The 26,480-nt window shown below is 44.8% G+C and overlaps 1 protein-coding gene and 2 long non-coding RNA genes across 21 annotated transcripts in view; 1 reads left to right on the plus strand and 2 right to left on the minus strand.

Moving 5' to 3' along the window:
• ZMYND11 (zinc finger MYND-type containing 11) overlaps positions 1–26,480 on the plus strand; it is a 133,592-nt gene that overhangs the window by 98,356 nt on the left and 8,756 nt on the right. For 6 of the 14 annotated variants that reach the window (XM_053225185.1, XM_053225184.1, XM_053225180.1 and 3 more), the window contains 10 exons: positions 8,173–8,250; positions 9,121–9,213; positions 11,240–11,327; positions 12,085–12,140; positions 16,937–17,014; positions 17,841–17,959; positions 22,871–23,078; positions 23,426–23,494; positions 24,286–24,558; positions 24,878–25,063. In XM_053225185.1, the coding sequence (XP_053081160.1) occupies positions 8,173–8,250; positions 9,121–9,213; positions 11,240–11,327; positions 12,085–12,140; positions 16,937–17,014; positions 17,841–17,959; positions 22,871–23,078; positions 23,426–23,494; positions 24,286–24,558; positions 24,878–25,063 (1,248 nt within the window). Of the gene's footprint in view, positions 1–8,172; positions 8,251–9,120; positions 9,214–11,239; positions 11,328–12,084; positions 12,141–16,936; positions 17,015–17,840; positions 17,960–22,870; positions 23,079–23,425; positions 23,624–24,285; positions 24,559–24,877; positions 25,064–26,480 lie in introns of all 14 variants that reach the window. The other 8 variants (XM_053225178.1, XM_053225177.1, XM_053225176.1 and 5 more) reach the window with 2 other exon arrangements.
• LOC128316258 (uncharacterized) lies at positions 2,289–7,016 on the minus strand. The gene is made up of 2 exons (XR_008299847.1): positions 6,695–7,016; positions 2,289–5,436 (listed from the first exon to the last, which is right to left on the minus strand). It is a non-coding gene; the product is annotated as an uncharacterized LOC128316258 (long non-coding RNA).
• Positions 18,800–26,480, minus strand: part of LOC128316257 (uncharacterized) — a 41,932-nt gene continuing 34,251 nt past the window's right edge. For all 6 annotated transcript variants that reach the window (XR_008299845.1, XR_008299844.1, XR_008299843.1 and 3 more), the window contains one exon: positions 18,800–19,718. This is a non-coding gene — a long non-coding RNA (uncharacterized LOC128316257). The remainder of the gene's footprint in view (positions 19,719–26,480) is intronic.

Consider the following 26,480-nt stretch of genomic DNA (forward strand, 5'->3'; position numbering starts at 1 on the left):
ATTTCTTTTATAGTTTGCTGTGAAAAATTCAGGTAATTTAGCAGAGGATAAAAAAATAACATTTCCAGCAATGCTATCACATAGTAGGTGAATGTTCTCACAGACCTCTCCCGCGTGCGTGTGAACATGCGCATGTGCACGTGCCTGTCCATTTGTGTCTGTGTCACTTCACGTGCATGCCTGAATGTAGCCAGATCGTGTCTGTTCGGCAGTAGTATCCCAGGCTCCTCCCCTAGCAGGGTGCACTGTGACGTACTCACACAGTGCCCTGATGGCGTTCATCTGTGTCACCCGCTCTGTCCTGACCGGCAGCGCCTTTCCAGTCACAGGACACGCACTGCTGTGTCCAGAGCTGGGCCGCACTCATGCTGTTGTTACATTCCAGTGTATTTCAATTTTATATTCCTGAAATAGCCATGAAGTTTTCAGGAAAAGATGAGAAAACCATAACTTTTAAGTGAAAGTTGCTTTTAAGATTTTATTTGCCTGAAAGATCCATCTTTAAAACACAGTACGGGCCATTGTATTTTTTTTTTTTTTTAAAAGACACACTTAACTTACACATATTTATGTAATTACATCTGGCCACCTTCACAGGATAAATGTATTGAAGTGGAATTCATAAATGTAAAGGGTGAGCACATTGTGTGATAAAAATCACCAAATTGCCCTTCAGAAGATTATACCACCATGAAAGTATTTTCCGATGCTTTTTGTTACCAATTTGATAGGATACAAATGGATGTCTCATTTCAAAGTTGCTTCATTTTTTTATAGTTTCCACATTACAAATTCACTTTATGCTTTAATGCTTTGGTTACGGAAGGCAGGCCTGTGCATGTGCACGAGCCTCTGTGCATACGTGTGTGTGTGAACACACGTGTGCGCATGTGCATGCATACCTGGTGTGCATGTGTGTATGTGCATGGGTGTGTGTGGGCATGTGTGCATGTGCATGTATGTGTTACCAGGGGCTTCTGTGCGCTTCTGTGTTGTATGCTCACGTGTGTACATGTGCACGTGTCTGTTGCATGTGTGTACATGCATGTGTGGCTGTGTGCAGATGTACACGTGTGTGTGTGTGCACCGCATGCTTTCTGGCCTCCACGCCTGCTGGCGAGCATCATGATACTGTTTGAGTGATGATTGCATGAACTTATTTTTAATATGCGGGCAAGGTAACGCGCTCTAGGACCACTCCTTAGGTTGGCCCATGCTGCCTGGTAGACCTTTCTGTGGGGTGGAATGTTCTCTCCTTGCAGTTCGGCAGGAGCACCGGCCACGTGTGTTTAGTGAGCGTTTGAGCCCTAGATTTCAATTTGGCAGAGACCTGGCAGGGATTTCGCAGGCCTAGTAAACGTGAACCAGGACTGAAACGCCACTAGGGGGACACCTGCAGTTCCGACGGTGGGCACCAGCTTGTCAGTGCCCACTTGGTGGTGGGGGAGCTCCGCTGGGGACATCTGCCCTGTGACTGCTGTTTGTTGAGGGAGCTAAAGAGGAAATCCTGATGAAAGCTGCTTCCTGAAACTGGAGATAGAAATTTACTTCCGAATCTGTTTTTCTTTCCTTTGGGGTCATGGGCAGGACAATTTTCTTAAATTCCCAAGGTAGGGAGACAACTTCTGTAAAGTTCAGAAGGAGCTAGAACAAAATGCTAAAGAAAATACTTTGAAAACATGCATTCCCTGGACGTCTCTGCCAAGGAACGGTAACTGTCCTTTCTGGCCAGTCTTACTTAATGTGGGAAATTCAATATTTTCCCTGTGAATGAAGGTGAGTCAGGTTTTCAACCATATTAACAAGTCTGGAATGGAGATTTGATTTTTAAATAGAAGCAGAAGTTTTTGTTTTTGCTTATTTGTCTTATGGTAGACAATCAAAAGTATTATTAAAAAATGCAAAATGAACATTAATCAAATATTCTGTGCTGTTTTTCAGGACAGCTGGATCATATCATTTTTATACTAACGAAAATAGGAAATTTCTTTTAGAAAGATCTTTGTCTGAACCAAGTCCTCTCTGAAGCTCGTTTGCTATTCATTAACAGGCCTGACTAGGAAAGGGTGATGGGAAAGCCTAGGGATTTTTAAAATTGGATATAGCATCTGAAACTGTAAAATCTCATGTATTGTTTATCTAATCTCTTTATAAAACCGCCTGGACCCAAACAAGAAAAAAACCACACATACTTTGTACATTGCCTTCCCATGACGAATTTAACAACACTGTGGTCAGAAAGGCTTGGATATGAGTGTAAAACGTCTTGTGGTGGTATGTTCTTCCTGATGTATTTATTTATTTATATTTATTTATTTGTAATTCATTTTGAGAGAGAGAGAAAAAGGCAGTGCGTGGGGGAGGAGCAGAGAGAGAATCCCAGGCAGGCTCCACGCTTTCAGTGCAGAGCCGGACACAGGGCTTGATCCCATGAACGGTGAGGTCATGACCTGAGCTGAAGTCAACAATCAGATGCTCAGCCGACTGAGGCACCCAGGCGCCCCTCCTAATCTTTTATTTTTAACTCTGAGAGATTAAGAGATAATGAGCTAGTTCCTACATCAGGATGGTTACAACTTAATCTAGACAGTGTTTCCAGTATTGATGAACTTAAAATAATTTACAAAGTGTGCATAATCTCCTTATGTTGTCAAGCGCCCCAGGTGGGAGGGCGAGGAGGAAGGAGGAGGGAGGGAGGGGCAGGGAGTATTCCTGACAGCTTCGTCAAGCAGAGAACAAAAAGCTACTCATTCCCTGACCCGACAACAGAGAAACGAAACTTCTTTGCAGAGGAGAACAGAGAGGTGGATCCCACTGAGGAATACACGCTGCCTCTGTGTTCTGAATCTCCTTCTTCTTCAGTGTTGTGAACAAGGGGAAGGAACAGGTAGATGCAAAACCTATGTTCCATGCCACAAAATGTTCCTGAATGTTCCTTCCCTGTTCTCCAACCTTGGTGACCCAGAACTCAAAGTTACCCCCACAAGTGCATGGAATATTGAACCATAAAATCCCTGACATGCATGGCACCCCCTCTCTGTGGCTAATGTTTTAGCGGTTTCTTTGTGAATATGTGGAATATGTTTTTACCATAGTGGTCAGCTTTGTGGCAGGTAGGATTAATGTGAGACTGTGCTTTAATAGACTGGCGGCTACAAAGTTGATTGTATCATCTGAACTTAAAGCCAAAACTCCTAGACCTCAATCAGACAGGAAGGAGCTGACTTTGTAAAAAATGGTAAATACAGATACAGCTGGGGTCGGGATGAGCTAGTCTGGAAACACTGTGCATTAGTGACTCTGGACCCACTTCCCAATGAGGGAGAGGCTTGTGAGCAGAGAGGTGTCCGTCCGTGTGCTCCAAAAATCCACCTCGACCTGTTCATAGCTGGAATTACCCTCCAGGTTCTGTTACCTGTGGGTGAGAAGGCATATTCATGGCAGCTTAAGGGAGGTTTTTAAACTTAAATTGAAATTCGTTTAACCTAAGTTAAAAAGCTCTCCGGGAGGGCCAGTGCACATGGCTGCGGGATTTAGGGTAGAGTCGCGGGGACCGCGCAGCTGAATGCGGGCACCCCACCTGCAGGAGCAGGCCAGCCGCGCTCTCTGCTGTTCTCACTGATGGCAGCTATGGCGTTCCGCCCTCTGGTCTTGCAGAAGAGAGTTAATTTCAGTCTGTTTCTGCCAGGGGTGAAAAGGACTGAACACAGGCATATTTTTAGAAAGTCATCCTAGTAATTGATTGTCGCTGAGGGGCTACTGGGGCCCCCTCTGGTATGAATGGAGAAAGGGCCGCACTTTGAGCCACTTCCATGGCCGCTTCCAAGGCTGGCACTGCTGCTGTGGAAGTTTCAGATGCTGGGGTTTCTTGTAAATGATGATTCTTTGGTATTCCGTGATAACAAATGGTTGTGGAGAATAGCAGAGCCTCTGATTTCCATAACAAGATAGGCAGTTTATGGGCAGATAAGATTCGTTGTGATTCTTTTCTGTTCTGTGATTACAGACAGTTATTGAGGAGAGCTTGGAGCCTCTTGATTCCTCAAATAATGCAGATAGTTTATAGAAACACTAGAGGCCACTTGCACCCAATTACCTGGTGCCTGTTTAGAACACAGCCTCGGGCCAAGGACTTTTCAGCACGTGCCCTAGATGCCTGTGAGCTCACTAACGTTTAAGGGAGTCTGGTGGTTGGAGGCCAATGGCACTATTTAGGTGACATCTGACAATAATACGGTTTATTCACCAGAAGTAAACAGAATGGTTTATAGTGGCCAGAGTATGCCGACACAGCTTGGTTGTGAATAATCGTTTCACATTTAGAAGGATTTTGTATGGTTGAATTCCACTACATAGGATATTTTTCCCGGTAAGCAATGAAGTTACTAATGACTACCAGCAGTTCAGTCCCACTAGCATTTATTGAGCACTTACTGTATGCCACATACTGCACAAAGCCCTGGCCCAAGACCAGGCTCAGCTGGAGCACTGTGGACCCTGCTTTCACAGAACAGAGTCTAGTCTGGGGTTGGTAAACCCACAGCCCGTGGGGCAAACCAGGCCTGCCAGATTGTGTACTGTTCATGAGTTCAGAATGGGGTTTACATTTTTAAATGGTTGAAGAAAAGACCACTAGTCTAGCCCTGTAACAGGGAAGATGTTCTGGGTATTAGGATTCCCCAGGAAAGTGAGATACTCTTGACCTGTTTAGTCACAGACTGGGGGACTTGGATTTGGTGAGCTCAAGCAGCACACGTTCATGATCTAAGGGAGGGCCTCCTGGATCTCTGCATGCTTTTTTCGTTTGGGTACTTGGTGGACTGGAGATGCCGTTTCCACACGTTCATTTTCTGCTGGAACATGTGCTGCATCTGAAAAGCTGGGTCTCTGAGATCAGTCTTGAGGGTTCGTTCATGTGATGGCACTTGGGCACTATTGTCTGTAATTAACTGTGGATGGGCCTTGACCTGGTCTAAGGTTGCTCGTACCTTTTTCCAGCCAGAACCACCATCAGGCCCAGAGTGTAGCTGAATTACTTGATTCCTGTTTTCCCTAGGCCATCCGCCTGGCCTTACCCAACTTGCTCTGACCCAGCAAGTGTTTGTGCTGGTGGTAAGAATCCCTTACTCAAGAAGACGTTTAAGATTTTCTGTTATTTCTCCCCAGAAAGGAAGGCAGCCCCTTGGTCTGTCATGTGTTTAAGAGCGTCTTCAGTGGGCATCTCACACATTTGAATCAGCTTCAGCCGTGTGATTATTCTGTTTTGAAAACGGTTGCAACAACTTTGGCCATGTAATGCAGAGGCTCTCCTGTTTGTAGATATTGACAGAATGATCCCTGTATGGTACCAGTGATGTGAACAGTCCCCAGAACTTTCTGGGCTTTATCTGAGCTGCATACTGTTGGAGAGAGGCCTTTCCTGAGGAGTCCTGAGGTCTGCAAGTAGAGAATACGTACAGTTCTTTATGCCTGAGAAGGGATTGGATCTGAAGTAACCTGCAGATATTTAAAGCATGATTTTTGTTTTTCTGACCTTGTTGTTAGAGCTGTCTGCTTCGTTATGTTACAAACAGAATAGCATTTACCTTAGAAGCTCTTCCTTTAATTTCTGTCAAAGTGGCTTTTTCTCAAGCCCACTGTCTGGTTTTGCTGACAGACTTAGTTGAGACAGCACTGAGGATGTCACACAGGCAGCCCACAACTCCAAGAAATCCCCGCAGGTCTTACGGTGCAGCCCTCAAACAGAGCCTACAATGCTCCATTCCTCTCTTTTGGGAAATACTAAGAGGGAAATGTCTGAAAGCCCACAAGCTTAGCAAGTGTGGAAGCATCTTATGACAAACGTTTTGTCTTCAGGAATTGTGGGGAGAGGCCATGTCTGTTCAGGGCCCTCTCTTGTTGGTGTGGGCTCCCTCAGAGGGCCCCACCCACGGACGGGCCTGTGGGTCTGGGGAACAGGTGCCTGCAAGCCCCTGGGACTGCCTGGGGGCAGCGGCTCACATACGCCCAGAGCGCTCGTGTTACAGTCTGTGCCCTGCTTTTTCAGGAGAACCCATGTTTATCACCAAAAGAGATACTTGATTTATTTTCTAAGGCTCTAAAGAACCAAAAGGGGTTAGGTTGTGACTAACAGTGAAGTACTTCATATAGCTTGATGTCGAGATCACCACCAGGAAAAACCATGTTCCTGTGCAAATGTGGGCTACCCAGCAGCCCTGGAGAGAGGGCGGCCATGCTGTGGTCGCTGCAGTGACAGACTCTGTCCCCAGAATCCCCTCTGCACAGCCGCCCCAGGCCGAGCTGGTGGTATGCGCACGCAGACCTAGAGAGCAGAGTATCCCCAGCCTGCTTCATGGAGGGAAGGTCTGGAACAATACTTAGCATTGACATTATGTTTCATTACATGAAGTGTTGTGTATTTCCCTTAATTACCTGTCATCTATTAAAAGAACCCTAACCCCTCAGATAGTATTACGGGACCTGATGTAGGTTGCTATTTCATTGGAGTTTGCACAAATTTATGATTTCATGATCAGACTGATAGTTGGGATCAGCAGTTTTAGCAGCGCATCCACATATTTTGGAGTTCTCATGATCGAGTATGTAGCTAGAAGCTTTCGTTTTTGTTCTCTCTTTTAAGAGAATATAGCTTTCCCGAGAGGTGAGGAAAAAAGCAGCCTTCTTGGCCTCTTACGCTTTGTTTTTCCCATATTTGACAGTCCGCCAGGCTGTTCATTTAGCGTAGAAAGTAGCGCATGGAAGGGTGTCCGAAAGCATGAAGAGCTGACCGTAACTTCCCGTCCCCAGAGAGCTCCCTGCACACTCGTCCCGTGTGGGGTGCAGGTGCCGCACCGCACCCTCCTCAGCGGCGCCGGCTGACGGGAGGGTGGTTCTCACGTGCTGGCGTGGGTCTTGTCAAAAGTGACGGCCACCAGCTCCTCCCCCACAAAGACTCTCAGCCTGGAGCCCAGGAAGTGTCCTTGTGCAGCAGCAGCGGTCGCCACCACACGTCACCACTCCTGCGGGATCAGCGAATGAGCGGACAAACCGGTGTAGAGCCCGGGGACCTTCCCCTGGGACGTCCCCAGTCCCGTGCTCCTCAGCGGCGAGGCCCCACTCTGGGCACGGACGGGGTCGATGCTCTGTAACTGGCATGACTTAGAAGCTGTGTGCACAGCATGTGCCAGATGAGCACAAGAGAAGCAGTGACTGCCCGCGCCAGAGTCCGGGTGACCAGTGGAGAGGGGGCCACCTGAGACACGAAGTGCGGGAAACCACATCTCCAGAGAAGAAAGGGCCCGTTTTCTGTCGAGACGGGTTAGGGTCGTGTGTGTGGATAATCCGTTCCCTGGAGCCCCAGCGAGGCGCTGGTAGTTTGTAGTTAGCTGAGAAATGTTGGCTGCTTCGTCCGGTCCGTTAGCACATCAGGATGACCTCTGGCACACACCGTTCTTCAGGCCTAATGATGTCACTGGGTAGAGGGCCGTCACCTGGTGTCCGAAGGGGGGTGCGCGGTTGTGAAACACCGGCCCGGGCCTAGTGGGCGAGGCGGCGTGGCCGCCTCCGTGGGGCTGGGGGTCTGCCCCGAGGCCTCAGTCTCGACAGAGGAAGTGCGTCCTAGCTGACATTTGTTTTCTGAGGCGTAAATTGAAGAACCTAATTAGTTTTCAGGTCAGACTCCTAGAAACTGAAGTTACTACTGAACAGACCCTGACACGTTAAAAGATAAGTAGGTATGCCTGCCTGCACTGCACTCACTCATAGGGGACGCGGATTTTTAGTAACCTTTTAGACAAAGAGTAACGTTGTGCTGAAATTCACCATTCGATATTACTAATAATGCTCCCTAAAGGGTTTCAGCTGACTTTTTTCTTTTGTAGAATAAGTGATTCTGCGTTATGTCATGATCAGTATTATGTCATTTGTTTTATCTGAAAATAGTGGAAGTTTTAAGTTTTAAAATACTGAGGAAAAAGTGCATAGTTGTCTAAGGCATTATGTCCAGTACGACATAATATTTTCCATTTCTTTCTCACATAAAGCACTGTTTTTACCGTGCGCATTTCAAAGGTTTCTCTGTATCAGATGTGCTGGAAATAGTGCGTGTTGTGTACAGTCCTTGCACACCGTACAAAATCACGTTTTACATCTGGCCTTTTCTGTTGTTAACAGAGCATCAAGAAGAAACACACAAACAAACAGGAGATGAGCACGTACTTGCGGTTCATCGTGTCCCGCATGAAGGAGAGGGTGAGTCCTGCACAGTCTCCGGGCCGCCCTGCCAGGCTCCCTCCCTTCATGCCTTGCAAGTTAGCGCGTGACAAGTCAAGATGCACAGAGCAGGATGGGGGTGGAGAACACCGCCGTCATACTTCTTTTGTGCGTGATGGCTCCACAAGAGGCTTTTATTTTTTGGTCTTGTCTTTGTTTTCACGGGCATTTCTTTAGCTGCATTAGATTAGACGTGCACTTTTCTTTTCCTGCTGATACATCTCTGTTGTTTCATCTTTTATTTTTCAAAATCTTTAATGAAGGTACAGTTGATCTACAATATTATTATTAGTTTTGGGTGTACCGCATAGGGATTTGATGTTTATGTACATAACTCCATGCTCACCAGTAATTATAGCCACCACCTGTCACCATGCAAAGTTACTACAATATTACCAGCTATATTCGCCATGCTGCACTCGTCATGCCTGTGACTGACCTGTTTTAAAAGTGGAAATTTGTACTTCTTCATCCCCTTCACCTGTTCTGCCCATCCCCCTCCTCCTTCCCTCGCTCAACCACCAGTTTCTTGGTTGTCTTTAAGAGTCTGTTTCTGTTTTTTCTTTGTTTTGTTTTTCAGATCCCACGTACAAGTGAAGCCATGTGGTATCTGTCTTTGTCTGACTTCACTTACCATAACACTTTCTAGCTCCGTCCATATTACTGCAGTTGTTGCCCAGCAATACTGTGATAATTAGTGTCTGAAGTAAAGTGGCGTTTTCCAAAATAACTGTTCTTTCTATCAAAACCCAAAAAATGCCACATTGAACTATATGGCGCATGTACATTTTTCCAGTTAATTCTAAAGTGTTTAGAAATTGTGTCACCTGTCTCTCAATGACCTTTCAGGCTATAGACCTTAATAAGAAGGGGAAGGACAACAAACACCCAATGTATCGGAGGCTGGTGCACTCAGCGGTGGACGTCCCCACCATACAGGAGGTAAAGCCAGACCCTCTGTCCGGTTTCTGATATACCCGTAGCTCCCACATGACTCACAACTCCCAGCTGAGCATGACTCTGTTGCCATTCCCCCTAGGGTGTGTGCCTGCTCATCCTCTACTTAGAGCCTAAAAGGTGTAGCCCCTACAGGGGCATTGCTGCTACTGAGATGCCTTGTGCTTTTACCGTGCGTGCAGATCGGGTGTCCCGTTCGAAAAGGCCTGGTGTTAAGCCAGCTGTAGATTCTGGATACTTGCCGATCCCAGGAGAGGCGTGTAGAGCCTGGTCAACTGAATATTTCAGATTCGAGGACTCCTATCTGCACGTGGTTTCCTAGCACTAGCAGGTACTCAGGAGTTTTTCTCAAGGGAACATTGGAGTCTAGGACTAGAGTCCTGGGAAACAGCAGAGTGAACTTGAACAACACAAAGATTATGTAACCAGAAAACAATTTTCTCAGAGTTCTTAATTTTACCTTCTGTAGCTGAGTATTGTAATGGGTTTGTTAACATGTAGTTACAAATTGCGGTAAAATCCAGTAGAACATGTTAACGCATTTTCCAGTTAGGGCCGCTGAATTACTAATTCTGTACTTTATGCGTCCTTTTGAATTTCAGATCTCGTGGTTGGCCACAGTAGCTTATAGGGAGACCATAGGAATAATTTTAAGTTATTTTACAAGTTTCTTAGTCCCCTTGGCAGCTGAGAAAGACTGCAGGTGATTACTTCAGTAGGAAATGAGGGTAAATGAAGGGTGTTCCCTCTAAAGAGGCTGGCAGAGTCTGAAATAAAAACAAGTAGTTTTCATTTCACCTCCTGCCCCAGGTTCCTGTCCTCAAGCAAAGCCTCTTGTCCTAAACCCCAAGGTCTCTACGGGACAGTCCTTCCTGCCCCTGCTTCTGCTCCTTCCAAGCTTCCCTTAGTCTGATCCCGGCGGATCCGTAGAGAACACCAGCTGGACTGATGGTGTCTTAGCTTTGTACGTAGCAGGTGCTGTTCATGAACAGAAAGCACTGTAAGGAAAATACAGAGGAAAGCATGATTTTTATCCCATCAGGAGCTTACAGTTCAAACCAAAATACAGGCCGTGATCGTGCAAATCTCAAAAATCACGAAGATGCTTTGGGAAACCTGGGTTCAGTTTCTCCATCTGGGTGTAGATCAGGTCACCGGGGGAGCTCTAGACGTTGCCAGTGCCTGGGAGGACTGAGCCCGGGACGGTCAGAAATTCACAGTGGGACTCAGTATCTGTAACTAAGCCTGTGACCCTTGATGCCAGAAGGGAGGCAGGTTCCTCCAGCAGGGGATATCTTGCAAGCCTTCTTGAAGAAAGCACCACTGAGGTGGGCCTTGGAGGATTTCAGCAGAAAGACAGGATCTTAGTTGTTATTTAGAGGCCTTCGTATTCTAAGTCCTTTCCAAGCTGATTTCCTAAAGTGCTACCAGGATAAGAAAATGCCTCCTTGCTACTTCTAAATAACTCGTTATACCCTTCTTCCAGAAACTTTGCCTGCCTGCAAAAAACCCTCAAATTCCCTCCATAATCCATCACGTATACGTGTCTAGCACAGCAGAAAGCCTTGCCTTGACCTAGTGTGTAGAGGAACAACTCGGACTTTGTGGGAAAGCGTCGCGTAGGCCAATGGTTGTTGCTTTCAGTCTCTGTAAGACTGTGCTAGAAAAATGATAGGTGTGTAGTTACCATCTGCACTGACCACAGCCTTCGTTCTCCGCGCAGCCCAGCAGCAGTGAGAGGCCCCGGCTTTTGGCGGAGCTCAGCTGCTGACTTAGTGCAGAGGAGGGTGGGGGCTGCCCGCGGTCCAGTGCTCTGCACGCCGCACTCCAGCCGCAGGTGGGCTTATCGGTGTCCTCACGCGTGTCCCATCCATGCCGTGGGACACGGGAGTGGACATAGCGACATTCTGGAAGGTTCTGCCGTGCCCCTTGCGCTAATAACCCGTTAGCATAAGGCAGACAAACATTCTAGCTATTAACGCTTTGCTATTTTGTTTCTCGCCCTCTGCAGAAAGTGAACGAAGGGAAATACCGCAGTTACGAAGAGTTCAAAGCTGATGCTCAGCTGCTTCTCCACAACACAGTGATTTTCTACGGAGGTTGAAGGGTTTTTTTCTTTTCTGTGCATGCTTCTCTATACCACTTAACCTTCGTGTTGGGAAATACCTTTTATAAAACATTACATTCAAAAACTTGATACTTTAATGGTTTGTAAGTAATAATGTCAGGGTTTCAACTTTGGTAATGTGGTTATAGTTTATAAAATTGACTGGCCAAGAATTCTAGTACTAAATGCTGAAAATATTTTTATTCTTTATAGTTTTATATATAAGCTTAGTTGAGAGGCTTTTTATAAGCACTTTAATTCTGGTCCTTTTCCATTACCATCCCATCATTTGAAGGAAAAGAAAGAGGGCACTCTGTATGTAGAGGATCCGTATTCTGTTGAGTATAACATTACAGCTGTCTACAGAAATGTTGTTTGGCTGCCTGAACTTTATTTACGTTATTTTTAAAAAATGTTTATTTATTTATTTTGAGAGAGCGAGAGAGCAGGGGAGAGGGGCAGAGGGAGAGAGAGTCCCACACAGGCCCCATGCTGCCAACACAGAGCCCGACGTGGGGCTTGATCTCATGAACCGTGAGGTCATGACCTGAGCAGAAATCAAGAGTCAGATGCTTAACCGACTGAGCCCCCCAGGTGCCCCTGAACTTCATTTAAAATAGACATTTTCATTTTAAAGGGTATATGTCCACTCTAGTCACACTGAAAGAAAATGCAAATGGTTGTACTACTTTTGATAGTTTTGTGTTTCTGGATTTGTGGTAATAGATACTGTCTGCCTTTCATTACAGCAGACAGCGAGCAGGCTGACATAGCACGGATGCTGTATAAAGACACCTGTCACGAGGTACTGCTTACTCCCCATAATTAAACTCTTGCTGTTTTCCAGACTAACTTAGTTTAGAATTCTACTCTTACATATGTTTCAGTTTTGCCATTTCCTTTAAATATAATTTTATTTCCATGTTTGAAATACATGGGAAATAATGCAAATCAAGGAGGGAATTTTCTCAGAGAAATCCTAGGAGTTAGATTTAGTGGTTAAGTAACTTGGACAAATAAAGTGTGTTTCCTTTTCTGCAACTGCTCTCAGGGATGTTGGTTACATAATGCAGGCAAATGTCTTGCACTGGGCAGACACTCAATAAATGTTACCCTCCTTTTCACTGTCAAATTAAAGCATAATTCACATACAGTGTGATACTAGTTTCAGGTATACAGGGTAGTGATCTGACACTTCCATACGTCACTGGACTGCTCCCCCAAGTGTGGTCCCGTCACCTCACAGCGTTATTACAACGTGACCAATTGCACTTCCCGCCCCCTCCACCCCCCCACCCCCCCACCCCCCGACCCCCCGCTCTGTGACTTACTAACTTTGTAATTGGAAGTTTGTACTCGATAATCCCCTTCACCCATCCACCCATGTCCCCTCCCCTCTGGCAACCACCAGTTTGTTCTCTGTTTAGGAGTTGTTTTTATTTTTTTTATTGTTTGGTTTTTTAGATCCCACATATGAGTGAGCTAACATGGTATTTGTCTTTCTCTGACTTATTTCAATTGGCATAATATTCTTAACTCCATCCACATTGTTGCAAACGACAATATTTCATTCTCTTTTTATGGCTGAATAATATTCTAGTGTGTAAGTGTGTGTACCACTCTTTCCTAATCCATTCCTCTACTGATGGACATTTGGACTGTCTTCATAGTTTGGCTGTTGTTGATAGTGCTGCCTGTAAACATCGGGGTGCATGTGCCCTTGAAATCTGTATTTTTCTATCATTTGAATAAATACCTAGTGTGCAATTACTGGGTTGCAGCCTAGTTCTACTTTTAAGGTTTTGAGGAACCTCCGTACTGTTGTCCAGAGTGACTGTACCAGTTTGCGTTCCCATCAGCAGTGCATGAATGTTCCTTTTTCTCCACGTCCTCGCCAACACCTGTTGTTTCTGTGTTGTTACTTTTAACCATTCTGACAGGTGTGAGGTGGTATCTCCTTGTGGTTTTGATTTATATGTTGCAGATGATGAGTGATGTTGAACTATCTTTTCATGTGTCTCTTGGCCATCTGGATGTCTTCTTTGGAAAAGTGTCTATTCATGTCTTCTGCCCATTTCTTAACTGGATTTTTTGTTTTCTGGGTGTGAAGTATTATGATTTCTTTATAGATTTTGGATACTAACCCTTTATCTGATATGTCGTTTGCAAATAATCTCTTATTCTGTAAGTTGCCTTTTAGTTTTGTTGATTGTTTCCTTCGCTGTGCTTTTTATCTTGGTGGGGTCTCAATAGTTCATGTTTGCTTTTGTTCCCCTTGCCTCCAAAGACACGTCTCATAAGTTGCTCCAGTCGTTGTCAAAGAGGTTACTGCCTGTGTCTTACTTTAGGATTTTGATGGTTTCCTGTGTCACATTTAGGTCCTTAATGCATTTTGAATTTATTTTTGTGTGTGGTGTAAGAAAGCGGTCCCATTTCGTTCTTCCACGTGTGGCTTTCCAGTTTTCCCATCACCACTTTTTGAAGAGGCTATTTTTTCTCCATTGTATATTCTTTCCTGCTTTGTCGAAAACTAGTTGTCCATATAGTTGTGGATTCATTTCTGGGCTTTCTATTCTGTTCCATTGATCTGTGGGTCTGTTTTTGTGCCATACTGCCTTGATGATTACCGCTTTGTAATACAGCTTGAAGTCCGGAATTGTGATGCCTCCAGTGTTGCTTTTCTTTTCCAAGGTTCCTTTAGCTATTCAGGGTCTTTTGTGGTTCTGTACAAATTCCAGGATTGTTTTTTCTAGCTGTCAAAATGTCAAATGGTATTTTGATAGGGACTGCTTTAAACGTGTAGATTGCTTTGGGTAGTATCAACATTTTAACAGTAGATTTGCTCTTCTAATCCATGAGCGTGGAATGTCTCCATTTCTGCCATCTTCTGTTTCTTTCATCAGTGTTCGATAATTTTCAGAGTATAGGTGTTTCACCTGTTGGGTTGGCTTTGCTCCTAGGTGTCTTATTGGTGGAATTGTAAATGGGACCAATTGCTCAATTGTTCTCTGCTGCTTCGTTATTGGTGTATATAAACGCAACAGGTTTCTATACATTTGTGTTGTATCCTGCAGCTTTACTCAATTTATCAGTTCTAGTAGTTTTTTGGTGGAGTCTTTCAGGTTTTCTACTTAGAATATCACATTGTCTGCGAATAGTGAAAGTTTGACTTCTTCCTTGCCCATTTGTATGCCTTTGTATGCCTTTTATTTCTTTTTGTTGCCTGACTGCTGTGGCTGGGACTTCCAGTACTGTGTTGAATAATAGTGTTGAGAGTGGACATCTCTGTCTTGTTCCTGATCTCAGCAGAAAAGCTCTCAGTTTTTCTCCGTTGAGGATGATGTTAGCTGTAGTTTGTGGTCTTCATGACCATGTTCCCACTACACCTGCTTTGTTGAGGGTTTTTATATGAATGGATGTTGTACTTTGTCACATGCTTTTTCTGAATCTATTGAAATGATTATTTGATTTTTGTCATTTCTCTATTAGTGTGGTGTATCATATTGATTGATTTATGAATGTAATCACCTTTGCATCCCCAGAATAAATCCCACTGATTGTGGTGAATGATTTTTTTAATTCTTTATTTATTTTTGAGAGAGAGACAGCGAGACAGAGTGTGAGTGGGGGGAGAAACAGAGAGAGAGGGAGACACAGAATCTGAAGCAGGATCCAAGCTCTGAGCTGTCAGCACAGAGCCCGACGTGGGGCTTGAACTCACGAACCACAAGATCATGACCTGCGCTGAAGTTGGACACTTAACCGACTGAGCCACCCAGGTGCCCCATGAATGATTTTTTAAATGTATTGTTGGATGTGGTGGTGGTGGTTTGTTATTTTTATATCCATGCTCATTAGGGATATTGGCCTATACTTCTCTTCTTTTTATTGTCTTTATCTGGTTTTGATACAGTGCTGGCCTCATAAAGAATAGTATAATCCATTCATATATTGATGAACCCTTGGGCTGCTTCCATATCTTGGTTATTGCAAATAATGCTGCTGTAAACATCGGGGTGCACATATCCCTTTGAATTAGTGTTTTTGTATTCTTTGGGTAAATACCCAGTAGTGCAGTTGCCTAGAATTGTTGACTAGTTCTATTTTTAATTTTTTGAGGAACCTCCACACTGTTTTCCAGAGTGGCTGCACAAGTTTGCATTCCCATCAACAGTGCAAGAGGGTTTCCCTTTCTCTGCATCCTCACGTACACCCTTTGTTTCTTGTGTTAATTTTTGCCATTCTGACAGGTGTGATGTGATATCTCATTGTGGTTTTGATTTGTATTTCTCTGATGATGAGTGATGTTGAGCGTCTTTTCTTGTGTGTGTTGGCCATCTGGGTGTTTTCTTTGGAAAAACATTTCTTTAGTTCCTCTGCCCATATTTTAATTGGATTTTTTTCTTTTTGGTTTTGAGTTGTGAAATTTTTTTTAAATATACTTTGGATATTAATCCCTTATTGTATATGTCTTTTGCAAATATCTTCTCCCATTCGGTAGGTTGCCTTTTTATTTTGTTGATTGTTCCTTTGCAGTGCAGAAATGTTACCCTCTTTGTTACAATTGTTTTCTTTTAAAATCTTTTTTTTTAATGTTTGTTTATTTTGGGAAGAGAGAGCCAGTCGGGGAGGTGCAGAGAGAGAGAGAGGGAGAGAGAGAGAGAGAGACAACAGAATCCGAAGCAGACTCCAGGCTCCCAGCTGTCAGCACAGAGCCTGACGCGGGGCTCAAAGTCACAAACCGCGAGATCATGACCTGAGCTGAAGTCGGCGCTTAACCGACGGAGCCACCCAGGCACCCCAGGGTTACCCTCTTTGAATGAAAGATCCTGTATAGACTTCACAGCAAAAAACCCCACAAAAACAAAAAAAGTTCCTATTTATACAATAAGTAAAATACATATTAGCATATTAGAGGTTTTATTTGTATGTATAGTCTTTTTTACTTGAAACACTCACCTGAAAATTTATATAAAAAGCCTTGTTTCCTGATAAAATTTGACCTTTGTTTTTTCATTCCTTCCACAAATATTTATTGAGTGTCTACTATGTGCTCTGCAGGGTGTTAGGAGAGATAAAGTGGTGATTGAAGTACTGCTTTTTGCTCATGGGGCTATATTCTTCAGAATATACATTCTGAAGAAAGAGGCTCAAAAAAGAAACGGACAGAATATGTTTCTTCTCAAGACGTGAAAGAGTGTTATGAAAGAAAACAAGGACTAAAACAGAATGAGGGAATGTAAGGACTGCTTTTATTGGTAATGGTACTTAAGATGGGTAGACCAGAAGGATCTGTCTGCTGAACTAGCATTTAATGTGCATATGAACCAGAAGGAGGGCGGGAGCCAGGCTGGGAGTGGAGGCCAGACCTCCTGAGGAACTGTCTTCTGCTCCAGGCCCGCCTGGGACCATGGAGACGGTCTGAACAGGAACGTGGCAGGCTCTCCTAGTATTCATTGAGAAATGAAAAATGTCATCTCAAGGAAGAAAATTCAGGACTATCTGTGCACATGAGAGAGAATGCTAATTTACATGGATCTGTTTTATACAGTTTGATGCTCATGTTTTGTGTAGGCTAAAATAGTTGCTTTTCTTTTTTAGCTGGATGAACTACAGCTTTGCAAGAATTGCTTCTATTTGTCAAATGCTCGTCCTGACAATTGGTTCTGCTACCCTTGTGTATGTGAAATTTTGTGATTTTCTGTTTTTTACCTCTTAAGTGTGTGATGTACTATTCTAAGTAAGGTTATTTCCAATTTATTTAAGGATTATAATCCTTCCTAGGTATTTTTCTTTGTATCATAGTATATACATGGGCTTAGTGAGCATAAAACCTGAAACACAGGGGAAACAACTTGGCATCATTACCCATTTCTGACTTTAAAATGAGGAACTTCAGATAATAGAGTGAACTTCTGCTCTGCCCGTTTTTTTCACAAGAAAGATAAGGCTTCCTGTATGCTTGTGGCTATGTGTGGTCCCCTGGAATGACAGGATTTCAGGAAGGTCCCGACTGGTCTGTGCCTGTGGTCGGGGCTGCGCCCAGCCCTGGGCGTGCCAGGCTGCCTGTGGAGGACGACTCTGTGCTCCTCAGGTGCTCTGGGGTCTTTGTGATTCCCTAAGCCTGGAGCAGGACCTCAGACTTTCACATCTCTCACAGGCTCCCAGGTGCTGGAGTGCACCTTACAATGCAGTGAGGGTGTTGTGTTTGCCACTGTTACTCACGGGGTCTCGCCTTGGAGACTGGCTCGTCCCTAAGTGCTGCAGGCTGTGTTTTCTGAGAGATGAGGGTCCATATCTCTGCTCTTATGCAGACTGTAAGTTTCTGGTGCTTTACTTGAAGGCAGAATCAATCCGAGAAAAAAAAAAGCTCTATGGGTTTAGGAGTTAAAAAAGAGAAGTGTTTTCAAAATACTGCACTATACTTCCTAAGTTGAGTATTAATGACATGTGTGCGTTTAATACTTTGAAAATAACATGGTTACATAAAACATTTTATTTCCAGATACCTAATCATGAACTGGTTTGGGCCAAAATGAAAGGTTTTGGTTTCTGGCCAGCCAAGGTCCTACAGAAGGAGGACAACCAGGTTGACGTTCGCTTCTTCGGTCACCACCACCAGAGGTAAGCGTGATCCTGCGCCCACCAGGGCTGACCTCTGAGTGACCCTTGGGGCATCCATCAGATGGTCCTTGGTACTGGGAGGGCAGAAACAGTCTGTAGTTCAGTTTGGAGAAACAAATCACATCACCTTGGTGTTTTGTTGTTGTCGTTGTTGTTTTTGCATTTATTATCCATTGCTCTATTTGGTTAATTATCTTTTCCTTTTTTCTTGAGAGTTCAATAGACAAGTGCAGGGGAAAAAATTAATAAAAACCAGGAAATCTAGTACCCAGAATAGGAAATTACTAATACTTTGCCATTTTTGTTTTGGCTTTTAAAGTTTTTATTTAGTTCCAGTTAGTTAATATATGGCAGATCAGCATGTAGCCTGACGAGGCAGCTGACGACGATTTTTGCAAATGGTGCTTGTAGTTTGGGCTCCCGACATGGTGTGATGCAGTACAGGCTCGTGCTGGGATTGCGTGGTGAGGCGGGTGTGGAAGGGCTCTAAGAATGTGGCCACTTCATGGTTTGTGAAGACAGGATGCCGTTTCAGGCACCTTTTCAAAGCTCTGTTAAAAGCCACAGACAAAAATCATCGACGTGGGAGCAGGAGACCATGTCGATCTTGCGATCTAAGGATGTGCATAAGAATTACAGGAAGGGAACTGCCAGACATGGTATCCAGCCTATATTTTGAAGTTCCTGTTGCCAGGGAGATGTGTACAGCCCAGCTTAAAACTTTATGTTTTCATGATACAGTATCTGTATCCCAACAGTGAAAAGTTTCTATTACTGTGAACTTGCTTTTATTAAAAAAATTTTTTTTTTAACGTTTATATGTATTTTTGAGGCAGAGCATGAGCAGGGCAGGGGCAGAGAGAGAGGGAGACACAGAATCTGAAGCAGGCTCCAAGCTCCGAGCTGACAGCCAGAGCCTGATGCGGGGCTCGAACTCACGAACCACGAGATCGTGACCTGGGCCGAAGTCGGACGCTCAACCGACTGAGCCACCCGGGCGCCCCTGTAAACTTATTTTTGCATAGTTACGTATTTCATACAAAGAATGTGAACCATACTATGAAATTATAGCTGCCTCTTTCATTGTGATATCAAAGCCTTAAAGTATTGTTCTGAGTAACACTGTCACTAATAGCCGTGACTGGACACTGATGAAAGTTCACAGATACTAAAAGTAAAGGGGAAAAATAGCAAGTCAGCTACATGATCCAAAGGCCTTTCCAAGTATTTAAATGTCTGTCGTGCCTGAAGTTGTGAGGGTTTTATGTAACTGTCATTACCGTGAGAAACTATGGAACAAGAGACTTTATTCCTCTCCATAGTGAATTTTTAGTCTTCATTTAATTTAAATAGAAGTTTAGTGGCAAGAAACCTATGGATAGTGTAAGTTTCCAAAAACGTAGTTCCGTTCCTTCAGAGATAGATGCATCCCTAGCTGATGCTGTCAAGGCAGGAAACATGGGTAATCCCACCACTGACTACAGAATGAATGCTTTGTATGGATTATGAAGTAGCAGCACATTGTATTGGGTTTGTTACCGTGCCCCATCAGAACGGGGATGGAGGGGTGGGGAGGCCTGGACAGGGGCACGGAGGGCGACCTCTGTAGCAGTGGAGAGGGCCGGTGGGCTCCACCGTGGCTCGTGCTCTGGCATGTGCTTGTCCTGCTCTGGTCTCAGACACGGTGTTCAGTCTCTCTCAGCCTTGTTTCCTCACTTGTAAAATGAGGGCTTCCGTAGCACATCTTGGAAGAGTTTCTCTGTAAGGGTTAAAGCAATGTTGGTACGTTCTGATCTAAGCATGGTGCCTGGTGTGCAGCAAATACTTAATAAAAGTCAGCTTATAGTACAAATATCCAAACAGGGAAGAAGTTTCATTAGTTAACCTAGAGAAACCAAGAATTCAGTTACTTTAAAAAAAAACATACTACTAGGTTAGAACTGATAATCGGAACTTTTTAGCAGATTAAAAATGTTTTCATCCATTTTCCGACAGCTTCATAGTATCTACAACCATGAGTGGTATTTTGATAATGTGAGTTAATTTGTCTTACGTCATTCATTATACCATGCAGATAGTATTTTAAAATAATATTTGAGGTAATCTCCTTGGGTCCTTGGCATGTTTGTGATCTGAACAGAAAATTACAACATAAAATTCCATTTCCAGAGAGTTTTTTTTTTTTTTTTCTTCCAAACGTATTACTTCCTGGAATCTAAAAAATCTAAAAAATTCTGGACAGATGGCTCTCTGAGGACTTTAGTTTAGAAAATACAGCTGACCTTTGAACAACAAGAGGATGGGGGTGCCAGCTCCCCCCCAGTCCTAACTCACCTATGACTTTTGACTCCCCCAAAAGCTTAACTATAGCCTTTCTGATAATGTAAAGTTAACTCCTGCTTTGTATGTTACATGTATTATATGCTGTATTCTTACAGTGAAGGAGGAGAAAATACATTTACAGCCCTGTCCTATGTCAAAACAGTCTGTGTATGAGTGGACCCCTGCAGTTCAAGCCAGTGTTGTTCAAGAGTCAACTTTAACAGGTCTACAATTTTACTATAAATTCAGAATCTTTTCCTTTCCTTCTCTGGTTACAGTGTGCCTAATAAAATACTTGAACTAAATGAGTGATGAGGACATACCTTATAAGTTACACTGTATCTTACTGGCATATTTGATTTATTAAAAGCAACCTTTATACAGTTATAATAATGAGTTTTAATTAAGCAATATGTTACCAACCAAGAGGAGATGGCTAATAAAGGCCTAGCAGCAAGTTTTCACTAACACTGTTTTTAGCGTCATAACTGTTTACAGGTGCACATCTCGGTGGTGTTGAGTGCATTCGTACTGTTAGGCAGCATCACTACCAGTAAGTGTTCTCTTGCCAGTTCATCCTATCTTCGTACATAGGCAGGAGAAGGAAAATGCATATAAACCAATGGTCTTACACTAGTCCGCACTGTGTGCTCGGCACGGAGTGTGCTGCCCCTCCCCAGGGCCTAAGCAAACTGTGGCCAGGAAGAAAGGTGGCTGTGACCCCACTCACTGGAAGCGGGGTTTTACTAGGATTTGCACGGTTGGCCTGCCAGAGGAAAAAGTAGCGGGGCGGTCTGTGTCGACAAGGCTGAATCTCCGCTGCAGGTGGCCAGGGGCCCCGGGAGCCGGCAGGGAGCTACAGGCAGGAAGGAAGCACACCATTCTGAGCTCATTTGCCATCAGGTTACCGAGCCATTGGATTCCGCGTGTGTTCAAAGCCTTCAGGATTGACAGATGTGCAGACAGAGCCAAATTAGATTCTGCCTCTTTTTATTGGACTTACCCTCAATTGTAGGGTGTCTTCGTAGATCGGATTGCCAGAGATAACCAGAGAACCTCTTCAAAAGTGGCACCTGATCCCCTGCAGTCATGGAGGGGATTATAGGAGAATGGGAACGTGTGTGTGAACCACACTGACGCTTAATTACGTCTCATGTTAAGAGCAGCCTGAATCAGTTTTCTTGTATCCAAGGGATAAACAGATTATTTAAGGAGAAAAAAAAATACCAACAGGTCACAAATTCGTTCCAGGTAGTCAGCACTGTTAGTGACACAAATGTGTCTCAAAAACAGTTTTTCAAAAGTGTAGTTTACTTTGGTAGGGGGCCTAACGAAGCACTGATGTCACATGAGACGCTGTGGACGTAATATTTACAGACCCTTGCGTGGCAGGTCACGGCTCCAGCTGTCAGCATATTTAATCTGGAAAGCCTGTGGCCTCACGTGCACAAGCGAGTTCCAAGTCTGCACATGTGGTTTGTGTGTGTGCAGCGTGCTTCCCTCGACCCTTTGGAACAGTCATGAGGCCGGTGTTTGTGACACTCCGTCCCTGCTGGCCGGAGTGGGGGGCAGGGGGAGCTGACCCGGCACACATTTAAACAGGAGACAGACAAGAATCAGTCTCTCGCTGCTTGTGTGCTGTTCCTCACTTGTCCTGGCTGCTCCAGAGAGCGTCTCCCTAACTGTGGCTCGTGCACCTTGCTGTTTTTGGTCTTGTTTGTGACATTCCCTCTGCCAGTAGCTCCTCTTATGGGGCCTGGTACACGTCGTCCTTGTCCTTCAGGCCCGGCCGCAGCTGTCTTCCTCTCAGGAGCACCCTGTCCCTTCACAGTTGTGACAAACCCAAAGAGCCTTCATGGCAGAGGCTGTGTGGGTGCAGGTGCCATCCTAGAACTAGGATGCTCGCGCCCGGGACTCGGGCCCCTAATTCATAGCTCTTACCCAGCGCATCTGGGCAGCGTCTCCTCCAGCGGTCCAGTGAGGCCGGAACATGGTAGCGGCCCCGTGCGTTATTGGAGGAGCTGCAGTGCCTTCTGCTGGCACACGGTGGAGTCCAGTCGGGTGACTGGTGCCCAGGGAAACTTTCTCGAGAACTAAATCAAGTTCTACATCCAGTACTTTTGGGTCAGTACCACACACAATGCAGAGAACCTTACGCTCCTACCTGAGCACCTGGCTGCTGAGCAGTAGATGCTGCGAGTCTGAATGTGATGAAACGTAACATGGGGAGGCAGCGTTTGCCCTCATCTCGTGCACACGTATCTGCAAACACACACACCTGTAGTTGTGGTCTGCACAGAGCGAGTCTTGAGTAACGGAGTGGCAATGGGAGGAGACTCTGGAAAAAGGACTTAGGAACAGGCTAACTGGGTTGAAGAAGGCCGTGACGGTGCTGAGGGGTTTTGAGGTATTTGAGAGTCACTGGCCCTGTTCCGACAACCTGTCCCCTCCTTCCTCCTCCGTGTGGGTCTCCCACTCCTCCCCCCACCCCCCCCGGCCATCACAGAATCTCCCAAGGCCTACTTTGCAGTGGGGAGAATCTGCTGCCGTTTTGGGAATTTCTAACTGTATCTCTGCGGTTACTTGAAGGGCCTGGATTCCCTCTGAGAACATCCAGGACATCACGGTCAACGTCCACCGGCTGCATGTGAAGCGCAGCATGGGCTGGAAGAAGGCCTGTGACGAGTTGGAGCTGCACCAGCGCTTCCTTCGCGAAGGAAGGTTCTGGAAGTCTAAGAATGAGGACCGAGGAGAGGAGGAGGCAGAGTCCAGCATCTCCTCCACCAGTAACGAGCAGGTGGGTGTCCCCGTCCGTCACGGTGAGCGTGAGCGCTGCAGTGCACGTTCCGACGGTTCTCCTTCCTTTCGTACAAAGGGGTAACGGGCTCTGCCACAGGTATCAAAACCAGTTCAGGCAGACAGATAAGCAACCCTGATCCTGCCTCTCTTCCGTAGGCACATTAGTGCCCACCACCACACCTGTGCGGGAGTTCCGTGGGTGGTGACCACGCGGCCGCAGGTGTCCTAAATGCAGAAGGGGGCGGCTTACTCGCTCCTTCCCTGTGGGCCAGGGCCAGGGTTGTCAGCACAGAAGTGTTTCACAGCATCTGGAGTAATGTGCTGTTGTTTTCATGATGCCCACAGCTAAAGGTCACTCAAGAACCAAGAGCAAAGAAAGGACGACGTAATCAGAGTGTGGAACCCAAAAAGGAAGTAAGTGGCCCGCCTTGCAGTGTCCAGGTGGCACTGCAACAGGAAGTATCTCCCAAGTTATGGTCAAGACAGTTGGCTCCAACGTACGGCACTTGTGAAAAGGCACTGCCGTCAGATAACATCAACCAGGTTGGAACCCGTCTTCTATCAGTAGAATAAGCCACACACAAACCAGAAGTCTCCTATCTCAGACCAAGTCTGGCTAAGTGGGAGGGCACGTGGCTGCATTTCCTGCAACTCTGCTGGTTTTCTAGTAGCATGATTAAAAACAAAGCACTTGTCCACTACATCAGTTGGGTCAACATTGAAAAACTGGAGGAAACGAGGGTTAAGCTCAGCCTTTTAAAATGATAAAGTCTGTTAATGCTCTAAATCCAAGGATTAATCTTAGCACAATTCCAAATACTTAGTGAGAAGTGGTTTAGAATTTTAGGATATCTGTTAATGATCTAGTCCAAAGAAGTGAGTCTAAACTGATAATGGTTTAAGTTTTAAATATTTTTGCTTAGGCTACCTGAAAAGCAAAAGAGCATAGTATTATATGCAATGACATTATAAATGAAGATCCTATTTAGAATTACCGTCTCTATTAATTGAATGGAAGTTTTGAGGGTTTAATTGTGGTAAAATCTGCCTAACAGAACTTCCCATCTTAATTCCAGGTTTCTTAACCGTAGTTTATTACGTGGCTATTTATGTGTATCGCTATGTTTTTATCCTAACAGAGCTTGTTCTTGAACTGGCGGACTGGTGGCTTTGTTTCACATCTGAGCACTGTCCTTACCCTTTAGGAACCAGAGCCTGAAACTGAAGCCGTGAGTTCCAGTCAGGAAATCCCCACGATGCCTCAGCCAATCGAAAAGGTTTCTGTGTCCACTCAGACCAAGAAGTTAAGTGCCTCTTCACCAAGAATGCTGCACCGAAGCACACAGACCACCGGTGATGGAGTGTGTCAAAGCATGTGCCACGACAAATACACTAAGATTTTCAATGACTTTAAAGACCGAATGAAGTCTGACCACAAGCGAGAAACGGAAAGAGTTGTACGAGAAGCTCTGGAAAAGGTAAAGCCCCCCCCCCCCCCCCCCGCCAACGAGGACCCTGAGTGTGACAAGAGTTTTCCCGTGGTGGGTTATCAGCAGCTTTCACGTGGGCATCCTCCAGGCTGCTCCTTTGTAAAGCCAGGAACATAATAAGACACCTTTGATAACATTTCAGTTAATAGTAATAACTTGTGTTTCTTCATCGAAGGCGTTGGGAGCTCTTGATGGGTTGGAGGGAAGAGGGGTATCCTCGAAGTAGACGCGGTGTTAGGGTTCTCTTCAGGGTGATGGTCCGTGTGAGCTGAGGGCAGACTGTTACGGGCTGACCTTTTCATTTCAGCTCCGTTCTGAAATGGAAGAGGAGAAACGACAAGCTGTAAATAAAGCTGTAGCCAATATGCAGGGTGAGATGGACAGAAAATGTAAGCAAGTAAAGGAAAAGTGTAAAGAAGAATTTGTAGAAGAAATCAAGAAGCTAGCAACACAGCACAAACAACTGATTTCTCAGACCAAGAAGAAGCAGTGGGTAAGTATCCGTGTTTTTCTGAAAATGTACCACCCAGTGTACTGTAGATGTGATGAAAATCCGTTCAGGAAGACATATGTGGAATGTGCAAAGTTCATACCTGAAGTAAGATCAAATGTGAAATTACCAGCTTTAATTAATTTTAAAATTTTTATTGAAAAGTCCTCTCATCTGCGAAGCCACATGACGAGTATTGCTCAGGATTATTTTGTTAAATTGGGATTGTGAAGTGTCAGTACAAATTCAGCGCATCTAGTTCATGTGACATGTCCGCTGTGCGGGGAATGTATGTGGATAAGCTGGCCGGCTCTTCCGTCTGCCTGTAACTCCTGGTAGCGAACCTCTCGGTTGTGAGACTATAAATGTCAGCATCCCAACGGCAAGTTAAAGATTTTCACATTTTACTGCCCAACGTTTATCCATTAGACTCTTTTCAGTCGATTTACTTTTTGATCGTAACAGCTCCCTGGTCTGTAACTCCACTTAGAATCTGACGAATTGTCCCCTTTCACAGTGTCCTGTTTGTCACTCTCGTCTTCCCCTAGAACAGGAGCTCTGGGCGCATGTGTCCACCCATCTCAGCTAACTGGTGGTGGAAACGTTTTACTCCCAAAAACTCATCACTTGTTTTTTAATTTTTTTTTAATGTTTATTTATATTTAAGAGACAGAGACAGAGTGCAAGTGGGGGAGGGGCAGAGAGAGCGGGAGACCCAGAATCCAAAGCAGGCCCCAGGCTCCAGTGGGTTTGAACCCACACACTAAGATATGACCTGAGCCGAAGTCAGATGCTCAGCCGAGTGAGCCACCCACGCGCCCCTAGCTTGTTCTTTTTAATAAGTAACTGTAAGAAGTTTTGTGATTCTTCATTTGATCCAGACTACATTTTTTAAAGTATAATTTATTGTCAAGTTGGCTAACATACAGTGTATACAGTGTGTTCTTGGTTTGGGGGGTAGATTCCCATCTCTTACATACAACACCCAGTGCTCATCCCACCATTTTCTGAAGAGGGTCTTTACATTACAGTAAATGTTTCCTCAGAAAAGAAAACATTATAAATACTCTGATAAAGAAAAAGGGGAACTTGACGTACATTTCAGGAGAATCTGTAAAGATGACCTGATAGGAAAAGCAGATGAATGAGATAAATATCACTAGATGGGAATGAAGGTGTGCTCAAAATAATGACCAGCACGAAGCCCCAACACTACGTCCATGATTCTGTCTTCATGCAAAGACTAGAGAAAGCTAGAAAGTGGGCGGTAGATATATGGGAAGAACCCCCATAAGTTTACTAAAGGATCAAAATGGGAGAGGAGGCTGGAGTAGGGAATGAGGACACTGCTTTTTCTAGCATGTTCCAGCTGTGAACGAGCAGAAGCTGTGCTGTTAGACCTGCTGTTTATCTAAGTCCA

Source organism: Acinonyx jubatus, chromosome B4 (assembly GCF_027475565.1).
Source record: "Acinonyx jubatus isolate Ajub_Pintada_27869175 chromosome B4, VMU_Ajub_asm_v1.0, whole genome shotgun sequence".
NCBI lineage: Eukaryota > Metazoa > Chordata > Mammalia > Carnivora > Felidae > Acinonyx > Acinonyx jubatus.